Here is an 11,395-nt window from a genome sequence, read left to right on the forward strand (position 1 = left end):
AAGAAGCTGGGCGTGGTGGTGCACACCTTTAATCCCAACACTTGGGAGGCAGAGGCAGGCAGATTTCCGAGTTCAAGGCCAGCCTGGTCTACAAAGTGAGTTCCAGGACTGCCAGGGCTATACAGAGAAACCCTGTCTCGAAAAACAAAAAACAAACAAGAAAGAAAGAAAGAAAGAAAGAAAGAAAGAAAGAAAGAAAGAAAGAAAGAAAGAAAGAAAGAAAGAAAGAAATTAAAGAAAGAAAAGAAAAGAAAAGAAAAGAAAAGAAAAGAAAAGAAAAGAAAAGAAAAGAAAAGAAGACCACTGTGGTGATTTGAATATGCTTGGCCCAGGGAATGGCACTATTAGGAAGTGTGGTTGGAGGAAATATGTCACTGTGTGGGTCGGCTTTGAGACCCTCCTCCTAGATGCCTTAAAACAGCCTGCTCCTGACCTCCTTTGGATGAAGATGTAGCACACTTAGCTTCTCCAGCACCATGCCTGCCTGGCAGCTGCCACGCTTCCTGCCTAGATAATAATGAACTGAACCTCTGTACCTGTAAGCCAGCCCCAATTAAATGTCCTTAATAAGAGTTGCCTTTGTCATAGTGCCACTTCACAGCAGTAAAACCATAACTAAGACAACCATCCTGACCAAAGGCAACTTTGGGATAAAAGGGTTTATGTGCCTTCTATTTAGAGGTCACATCACTGAGGAAAGTCATGACAGGGATTCAAGAGAAAGAAAACTGCTCGCTGGCTCACTCTGGCTTGTCCACTGGCTTCTCTACCTCTCTCACGCTGCTCAGGCACACCTGTCTAGAGACAGTACAGCCCTCAGTGAACCGGGCTCTCCTCCATCAACTAACAATCAGGAGAATTCGACCACAGACACTAGACATGTCCATAGGCCAGTTGTAGAGGCAGTAAGATTCCCTCTTTCATGGAGTGTCAAGTTGACAATCACGATTACTCATGACTCTGTGTGTGCGTGTGCCACCCATGTGGATGCTCGGAAATGAATCAAGTCCTCTCCAAGAACAGTCAGTGCTTTCAACCATCATGCCATCTCTTCAGAGCCATGGCCAAACTACGAAATTTTGTATATTATTCTGTCCTGCTTTTTATGTTTCTAGTTCTCAGTGTAAACATAAAAAGCAGACATCAATACCACGCAACAGCCTGAAAACCCTGCTACCTTGACATTTCTTCTGTCAAATAAACTAGTTTGCCATTTTTAAAACACAGTCTTGAGGCTAGAGAGATGGCTCAGTAGTTAAGAGCACTTGCTGCTCTTTCAGAGGATCCAAGTTTGCATCCCAGCACCCCACTCACATGGCGCAGCTCACAGCTACCTGCAATTTCAGCTTTAGATGATGGGGCACCCTCTTCTGGTCTCTCCCCAAGCACTGCACATGCACACATGCACAGGTACAAATAAAATAAATCTTTAAACTCAGCCTCCCACAAAATTTCAAGAAGGAACAAAATGTCCATAAGCTCTGTGCAGTGTGCTACACAGGAATTGAGTGTGAAAGTTTCCCTGGGATCATGGGAGCCCATGACAGAGCAAAAGTAACCACTGCACCAATGTCCGATTTGGCAAACCAATGAGTTTTCCCAGGGTCACTAACAGGACTATTGGATAGGGCTTACTTACAAGACACAGGTATGACGCAAAAGCAGCTCCAGCACTAGAAAGCCCACCCCACCACAGGGGATGCCCCCACTCTGACATTTCTGGTCCAAGTGCCACCCTGGAATTCTCTAAGACGCTTGCAAGCAAGTCCACAATCCAAATATCTTTCTCCACCCAGCACATGCTTACCCCCTATTGATACTGTACTGTTAAGGTCTTCAAGAATCTTCCAAGTTTCTACTCCTTCTGATTATGTGACCTTTTGTTTACTTCCTAAGGCTCTTGAGCGTCCCTTTCCTTTCTGGAGCAAATGTTTCAATTTGGAAGTAATGTTGCAATTTGGAGGAAAATGCCACAAAACCAATGACCTGTACTCCAACTATCAGCACATTTTTCCCCATCTAAGACTCATGAGCTTAGACATTACTTCATAGATACAGTCATTACCCCATGGATACAGTCATTATCTCATAGGCAAAGTCATTGCCTCATAGATATAGTCATTACCTCATGAGCACAGATATTACTGCATGAATACAGCCATTATGTCATGACACAGTCATTAATTCATAGGCACAGTCATTTACCTCATGGGCACAGGCAATACCTCATGGGCACAGTCATTGCACAGTCATCAATTATTTCATGGGCACAGTCATTACCTCATAAGTATAGACATTACCTCATAGACACAATTATTACCTCATGAACACAGTCACTACTTCATGAGTACAGTCCTTACCTCATGGGCACAGATATTACCTCATAAGTATAGACATTACCTCATAGACACAGTTATTACCTCATGAACACAGTCATTACTTCATGAACACAATCATTACTTCATGAGCACAGTCCTTACCTCATAGACACAGTTATTACCTCATGAACACAGTCATTACTTCATGAGCACAGTCCTTACCTCATGGGCACAGTTATTACCTCATGAACACAGTCATTACTTCATGAGCACAGTCCTTACCTCATGGGCACAGATATTACCTCATGAACACAGTCATTACTTCATGAGCACAGTCCTTACCTCATGGGCACAGATATTACCTCATGAACACAGTCATTACCTCATGAGCACAGTCCTTACCTCATGGGCACAGATATTACCTCATGAACACAGTCATTACCTCATGAGCACAGTCCTTACCTCATGGACACAGATATTACCTCACTAGTGAAGTCAATCACTATCTCATCAGATCATGGCCTTTTGACTTCCTCCATAATTACCCATTAAGTTCTTTGTTGGTTATTTTTATGGACCTGTGTGCAGAGCACCTGAGAGAGCAACTGAAAGGGAAGAAGACTTATTTTGCTCAGAGCAAGTGCTCCAAATCCATGATGGCTCATCCCCATCCACCTGATAGTTTGCATCATGGTGACGGGAGCCTACGATAAGGGGTTCTTTACCTCGAATGGACAGAAGCAAAAAGAGATAATAATAATAATAATAATAATAATAATAATAATAATAATAATAATAGAACAGACGACAAGATACCCACCAGTGATCTGTCCCTAATGGTCTATGCCTTTCAACTACACTCCACCTCCTGAAGTTTCCAGAACCTCCAAAATAGTGTCACCAGCAGGGCACTTGCCACACGCAGGTTTAGTATATGTTGTTTAATTGTAGAGCAATAATTTTCTCTAAATCAAAACATTCCCTCTGGGAAGTTGGGGTATAGGAGTCTGAGAAGGTGGCGAAGATCAAGACTTCCAAAGCTCTTTTCAGGTTACAGAAACAGGAAAGACTGTTGTGGTGGACACTGGGCAGCCTGGCACCTGGAGGGCACTCTCTAACCTGCGAGCTGCCTACAATCATGCAGGGAGCTCCCAAGTCACCATCCTGCTTTTGGGTCCTCTCTGCTTCCATAACCCTCGTCCACACCTGTCATAACTCCAATAAACTCACCAATTCCCCAAGGTGGATGTTGGTAAGAATGATCACTTGAATCTCACCTATTTTCCTCATCTGGGCTTAGCAGACCTGTGTGGTGTCTTCCAGGGGAAAGTCTCTCACAATGCTCAGACCACATGCTGTGGACTTGTTTCCTTCAGCTTGGAACACTCCCTCTTGCAGAAGGGAAGGTCACAAGATTCAGTAAGCTGGTGAAACTTAAAATTCAGGAAGCCTACTAAATTAATAAGACTAAGCAGCACACTCCCTAAGGGCTATCATTAGTAAACAGCTGCAGGGCTGGGGGAAGGGGAACACTCTTTGGCAGAGCTGCCTGCATGTTGAGTAGGAAACTATAGGGATAGATAGCTTTCCTGAGTTGTCACCCCATGCTGGGGTTGAATTTTTAGTGTTGCAACTGCCTGAGTCACCTCCTGTGTGGAACCCCAACAAACTCCATAGCTCATCAAGAAAGATGGAGTGAAGTTGTTTCATTACCCTGTCCTGGGTGCCTTGTCCCAGATGAACAGAAGATAGTTCATGTCTACCCGAAGAAAAGTCACTTGACACTGTGATGTGCACCTTGACTTTGGAATGTGGGTTTTTCTCATCCTGGGAGCAGTCCCAGCATCAGGGGCCACCACAAGAGAAAAATATTATTGGGGGGATAGTGGGTAGTAGTGTGGTCTCGGGATGCCCAAGGTATCCCATATCCCTCCATGTCTCTTTTATATAGGACTTTCCCCTCTGGGCCTAAAGTGGTGTCATTTTCAACTTCTCCTGGTAATCATGGCAACTATAGCAGCCCACAAGAGTAGTAGCCAAATCAGAGGGGATGGTGTCAGAGCTGTCAGAACTCCTGAAGGATGGTCAGGAGATCTTCTCCTGGGACTCCAGCTATGACTCTCTACCCGAGTAAAATGTGATGTTGGGATATACTTCAGTATATAAGAAAAGAGGTTTTAAATCAGGACTTTGTGGTGCAGTTTCCATAAGGCTATCACCCATGATGGGTGGGGCCTTACAATGATACAGCCATTTGGGGTCACCCATAATCCCATAAATAACCCGTCACCTGTTCTCTGTAAAAACTCTTGAGAAGCCCATAGTTCTCACCAAGCTGGACACAGATGGACATGTTATTTTGGTGCCCACCTGGGATAAATAGAGACTTCTTCACATCTCCCAGGAAAGTTAACAAGACACCCATGTGGTCTCTGGTTCTTCCTGTGAGGGAGGACAACCACATCTGGGGAACTTGGCCTTGGCAGACCCCCAAGGGAGCAAAGGTAACCTCTAAGTCTCCATTACAGTGACCACTCTCACTTGTCCTCTGCTGACACCAGGCTCTGGCAGAATCTCTATGGCCCTCTGGCACTGTGCCACTTACAAGAAAGCAAATGTCTCCAAATCACACAGAGGGAAAACCAGATGGAAGTCTATGCTCAAGGTGTGCTGTGGAGGATGGGTTCTGAGAAGGCTTCCAAAAGAGGAAGTGAGTGGCTAGATCATATCTGGATTGAGCAACAGAACTCATTGGTACATCTCAGTGGAGAAGCCAGACATAAGAGGAAGATGCTGAAGAATGGGAAGTTAGGAAATCAGCCCTCAGAGCTCCCCTGGACCAGCTATGCCCCCTGGGTGTGTCTGGGTAGGGATTGTAGGTCATTTCTGTGACCAGTGGGAAGCCAGAGATGAGCTAAAAACAAATGGTATAGTGGAGATTGGCTCTGGTCTCCCCTCAGGAGGCCTCAAGTCTAGCACAACAGAACCTGAGAACGCCAGGGTTCTTACTCTGTTGGAGTAAGCCTTGCTGGGAGCCGTGCAGCATGCCCACATCTGCAGAGAAAACAGGCTGGAGAAGGACTCAGAGAAGAAAGGCCAGGACCGGGCATTTGTGAATGATGGCACTTTGAATTTTGCTGTCCTAGTCCAGCACACCTCTGTGCCCAGATCCCTGAGTTCTATTCTGTGCTCTTCACAATTCCTTTCACCCTGAAACCCCAGACCCACCTCACTGCCACACTCACCAGGCCTAGGTGTCCCAAGAGCCAGTTTCGTTTGGGGGGCTGTGGGAAACAGCGGAGGCGATGAGAATTCTCAAAAACAGCATAAATCTGGATCAGGATGTAAGCCAGAAGGCAGGAGGCCCCAGCCAGCAGCAGCAACAGCCATGGAGAGGCTGCTGTGTGCCCCAGGCCCAGCCAGGACAGGCTCAGCTGTGGCATCCTGCAGGGAAAATGCACACAGGATGAGATCCTGGAGCATGGAAGAGGGACAGGGTGGTCTGAGGCAATGGACAGGGACAGGGAATTAAAGAGTTGGGAATAATGCCTGGAGAGGTAGGGAGACCCAGGGCAATCTATGGGAGCAGGCAAGGAGGGGAGAAGAGGGGAAGAAAGGAGAAGAGAAGGAAATGGAGAAAGAGAAGAGGATGGAGGACGGGGAGAAGGAGGGAAGGGATTGATTAGAGTCTAAACCATGGACTATTAGCCAGAAATCAACATCTGCTTCTGACTTCCTGTCCTGCCCCAGCCTAGGACCTCTCGGCCCCACTGGCCCTGGTCTGATACCTTCTCTCAGGAGCACTGTGTTTCCCAGGTCTGTCTCTCCCCTTCTCTGGCTCCTGACCAGGGGCACCTAGAGAAGTCTGGGCTGGACCAGCCAATCCCTTGCAGGCCCAGCTGCCTCTCCCTGCCTGGATAGGTGGCCATCATGTGGGGGCGGAGCCAACCTGAAGCAGAGCAAGACTGCACTGTCAGGGTCACAAAGAGTGAGTACCAGGGCCTCGGAACTTCACACCCTTTGTGTAAGGACTTTGGAGGAAGTGGTGGATGGTTTCATGAAGATAAAGTCCCAAAAAGAGGGTGTGAGGAACAGGCTGGTCAGCACTGGGGGACTCTGCTCTTGGTGCCAAGTGCGAGGAAAGTGCGGGGACTCCTCCCCTAGATCACACTGCCCCTGCCCTGGCTAGTCTACACAACTGTCTGCTTGCTTCAGGTGCCCAGGATCCTCACAGTCTGGACCAGGATCCTGGGTGTCAACAGAAGAACAAACCGAAACTCAGAGAGGGCAAGCGTCTAAGCCAAGTTGCACAGCTCAAAACAGTCTCACGCTTGTCAGATCCTAAAGCCCAAAGCTTTTCCCTCTGCAATGTCGTCTCACCCTACTGAGAGCAGAGCCCAGTCAAGACAGGGGCAGTGATAGTGCTGGGATCTCAAGGCATGAGGTGGTTCAATACCAGAAGCACCCTGAAACATCTTTAATGGCCATCTGTTTCTCCTCCTACACCCAGTATACTCTTCCCAGCAGACTGCCTATTCACTTCCTGGCCTCCTGAGATTGCTCTGTAGGTACTGAAGAGCTGGCTCCAAACACAGCTGCTGAGAAAGAAGGTAAGTGAGAGATAACCCCCTCCAGCCAGACAGCCAGGATGTCAGGTGGCTAGAGCCCTCCATAGAGTCACAGTGTCCTGAGCCTGTCATCCAAACACTTGAGAGGCTGAGAAAGGAATGGAGTTCAAGGCCCGTTTGGGCTACAGTGGAAGCCTCCACCATCATTCCAACTCTCTTGTGGCCTCCTTGGGTACCCACACTCACATGCACATACCCACACAAAGACACGAACATACATACACACAATTTAAAATAAAACCATGGTGATTCATATCTTAGTCACCGTTCTATTGCTGTGGAGAGACTCCATGGCCAAGACAATTCTTAGCAAAGAAAGCATTTAATTGGGGCTGGCTTACAGTTTAAGAGGTTCAGTCCATTGTCGCCATGGTGGAAACATGGCAGCACACATGGCAGTGGAGCAATAGCTGAGAGCTTTACATCCTGGCCCACAGAGAGGCGAGCGGGGAGAGAGACTGCACCTAGCATGGACTTCTGAAACCTCAAAGCCTCCGTGACAAACTTCCTCCAACAAGGACAAACTCCCTAATGATGACAATACTTTCAAACAGTTCCACTCCCTGATGACTAGCCCTTCAAATATATGAGCTTCTGGGGGTCCGTGATGGCTATTCCCAGTTGTCAACTTGACTATATCTGAAACTACAATCCAGAAATGGAGGGTGCATCTATGATCCAAATCTTGAGACATAGTGGCCATGAAAAGCTTAGGCCCAGGCAAGGTGGCACATGCCTTTAAACCCAGGAGACAGAGGCAAGCAGATCTCTGAGTTCAAGGCCAGCCTGGGAGAGAGCAAGTCCCAAGTAAAGTCCAGGCATGGTGGTACACACCTTTAATCTGAGACACACCTTCTTCTGGAAGCCTGCATAAGGACAATGGGGGAAAGTAAGGGTTCCTTTTTCTTTGCCTGCCTGCACTTACTTGCCAGCACTTCTGTTGGAACCTACTTCTTCAGGATTCCAGCTTATATAGAAGACATCTGAAACACCTAGCTTCGTGGGGCTGAGCAGCTACTAGACTCCTGGACTTCCCATTCACAGCTGCCCATTGTTGGGGTTGTTGTATTGTGCGAGGAAATGTTTGTGAACCCCCCAAAGACCACCAAGGAGCCATATCCAATGCAATTGCATTAGGGTTTCTTTATTAAAGCTTAAGCTTGAGCCATACCACCGTCTCTGGTGCAGGAGAATGGGAGGGAAGCCTCTATGAAACTTAGTCTTCATAGCTGGAATACAGGTCTCATAAAGCTTTCCAGGGCTTTTCAAAAATTCTATCAGACTAATCTAGGACCAAATCTAGGGTTGGGGCACAGCTCAATGTTTGAATGTTTGCCTTGCAAGCATGAACCCCTGGGACCCCTGGGACCCTGAATCCCCAGGACCCCTGGAAAAGACTGGGCCTGAGCCATCGAGGTAGTTGAGCAAGTAAAGCCACTTGCCCTCAAGTCTGAATTTAAGCCTGAGATCTAGGAGGGTAAGAGCATGACCTTCACATGTTCATAACATACACACAAAGTCTTAATAAAAAAAACAAAAACTGGAATGGCTACCTGAACATTGGAACATAAAGGTGGATGGATCCTTGTGGCTCAGTGGCCAGCCAGCTTACACTACCTGAAGAACTCCAGATCAGTGAGAGATCCTGCTTCAAAACATAAGACTGACATCCACATATATGCACACTCGTGCAGATTCATACACTGTACACACATACATATTCCTATACATATGCACACAAAACCTATCGTATCAATACATATCACAGTGGTGTCTGGCAATCCTCCTACTTCAGTCTGAGTACTGCGATTACAGTCATGTGTGCCATCATGCCTGGCTCCTGGGGTCTCTTTAGACTAACATTCATGCTCTTTGCTTTTAGAACCTCACCTCTCTCTTCCTCTGAGATCAGAAAGAGGTGACTTTAACATTCACTGGAACTGAGTCCAAGCAAATGCAAGCAAGTAGCCTCCCTCTGAGTCTCTTCTCTTCCTTAAAATGGGGAGGTGGGGTTATACCTGCTTCAGTGAGACACTTGAGCTCCTACAATGTCCCTGGCCTGCAGCTCAGAACACAGAATCTGATATATAAGGTCCCAGTCATCATGGTGCTTATGTCTGATGGGGGAAGCCACCAGGTAACAGCACAGTCAGATGGTGGAGCCTTTGGAAGGAATTAGCAAAGACCTACTAGAATGAAGGACCGTGCAGGACACAGTGATAGGGGAGAGGGACAAGCGGTGACCTCAGAACAGAAACCTGAGTGACACAGAGGTGCACACTGTCTAAGGCTGCAGCCGAGCTGAGACACACCTACATGCCTTCTGCAGCCTTCCCCTGCAGAGCTGAGATAAGCAATGTGTAGTAACTTACCTTCCTGTGGTAGGGGAAGTGGAGGGGAAAGGAGAAGCAGCCAAGCAACAAACCGCACTGCAGCACCCCAGGTAAGGCCAGAGCCTCTTGCATTAGCCCCCTGCAGTGAGGCTGAGAGTGATCCACCAGCCCAGAGGCCAGTTCAGAGCTGGATCTGCAGCAGGAAGCACCCATATCCTACATGGCAGGGATGCCAGGGGTCATACAAATGGCCTCATCAATCTCGCTATTCCTTTTTCCCCATAGATCACAAAGTCATCATTTGGGGCTGACAAAATGACTCAGTGGATAAGGGCACTTGACACCAAACCTAGCGACCTGTGTTCAGTCCCTGAGGCCCACACGGTGAAGAGCGAACTGTCTCCCACACGTTGTCCTCTGACATCCACATGTGATACGACACATGCACACACACACACACACATACATACATACATACATGCATGCGTATTATTTTTTTAATTAGTCTTGGTTTTGTCCACATCCTGGGGCTTCTCTGAATCCACAGTGTTATGTCCCATCCATAAGCATGGTCTCCATTTGTGGGTTTCCATTCATTTCTCTAAAAAGCTTTTCTTTAGAGCCCATAAGCGTTTTAAAGCATACGTATCTTTTCAGGATTTTAAAATTAATGCATTATTTAATTTGTGCGTAGACATGTGGACTGTCAGCTCGCCTCATTGGCTTGGTCCTGCACAGGTGGCCACACAGGCTGTGAGGTCAGGAATACAGTACCATGTCATTTTCAGAAGAGGATTTCACAGCTCTCCTCAGCAACCACAAGCTCTTGCATCCTTCCTGCCCCCAAGTTCCCTGGGCCTTGCCAGGGTTGTGTAGCTGTCTCAGCTACAGCTGCACATCAGTTACTGTCAGCATTTTGCCGGTTATGAGTCCCTGCCAACCACAGAAGACAGTGACTTCTCTGGCCAAGGCTGAGAATGGAAATCGTCTATGGGACGCTTCATTTGTTTTTACCTGGTGGGTTATATTTTTCCTCCTGTATTATGTCAACATTATAAATAACATTTATGGGTTTCTTTTTTAATTTTTATTGTGCTTCCTTATGATTTATCATGTGGGGCTTTCACAAGGTAAGTGAGAGAGCACTATGCAGAAATCTCCCCTCACTGTGGATCCCAGGAATGGAAGGAACTCGGGTGGTCAGGTTTGATGGCAGCACCTTTAGCTATTGAGCTACCACCAGCCCAGATTGGTTGTTTTCCAAATGATAAAAACATCTGTTGGGGTTATTGTTCTTGGGATAGGGCCTCACAAAACCCAGATAGTCTTGAACTCCTGAATCTCTCATCTCAGCCTCACAATTTCCAGCATGACAGAAGTGTGTGGCCACCCCTGTCGGTCTCTGTTCTGATTGTAATGAATATAGCTCTGTAACTTATCATGACGTTCATCTTGGTGCCAAAGCTGTTGCAAGCTTCCTGGAATGAATGAGAAAGCCTTCCATCTTTTCCTCCATTCTGTTTTTTGTTTTTTTTTCCCCCCCAAGACAAGGTTTCTCTGTGTAACCCTGGCTGTCCTGGAACTCACTTTATAGACCAGGCTGGCCTTGAACTTAGAAATCCGCCTGCCTCTGCCTCTCAAGTGCTGGGATTAAAGGCGTGCACCACCACGCCCGGCTCTTTTCCTCCATTCTGAAAGAGTGTTAATGTGTGCCTCATTGCCTACAGGAGGAGCTTTTGGCAGCTAACAGAGGCTGGGGAGGGACAGACGTTCTCTTCAGTATTTTGTGCATGCCCATTCTCCTGTAAGCAACCCTGATACGACTCTCTGGCTTTTCAAAGGTCCAAAAGAGCCAGGCAGTGGTGGTGCACATCTTTAATCCACATCCACATCTGCATTGGTCAGTTGCTGGCAGAAGCTCACACAATAGCCGCACCAGGTTCCTGTCAGCAAGTGCCTCTTGGCAACAGCAGCAGTGTCTGTCATGGTTTGGTGCCTGCAGACAGGATGGATCCCCAGGTGGGGCATTCCCCGGGTCCCCGGATGGCCCTTCCTTCAGTCTTTTTTTTTTTTTTTTTTTTTTTTGGACAGGAGTGTTTCTGGGTTAAAAACTTTG

The 11,395-nt window shown here is 47.2% G+C and overlaps 1 protein-coding gene across 2 annotated transcripts in view; it reads right to left on the reverse strand.

Annotated features, from left to right (window-relative positions):
• Positions 1-6,148, reverse strand: part of LOC110336552 (leukotriene-B(4) omega-hydroxylase 2) — a 21,849-nt gene extending 15,701 nt beyond the window's left edge. The window contains exons 1-2 of one of the 2 annotated variants that reach the window (XM_021219175.1): positions 6,107-6,148; positions 5,564-5,762 (exon numbers count right to left, since the gene is read on the reverse strand). In XM_021219175.1, the coding sequence (XP_021074834.1) occupies positions 5,564-5,761 (198 nt within the window). In that variant the 5' untranslated portion in view covers position 5,762; positions 6,107-6,148. Of the gene's footprint in view, positions 1-5,557; positions 5,763-6,106 lie in introns of those variants that run through there. The other variant, XM_021219176.1, reaches the window with a different exon arrangement.
• Positions 6,149-11,395: the final 5,247 nt, after the last annotated feature.

This window comes from Mus pahari, chromosome 19 (assembly GCF_900095145.1).
Source record: "Mus pahari chromosome 19, PAHARI_EIJ_v1.1, whole genome shotgun sequence".
NCBI lineage: Eukaryota > Metazoa > Chordata > Mammalia > Rodentia > Muridae > Mus > Mus pahari.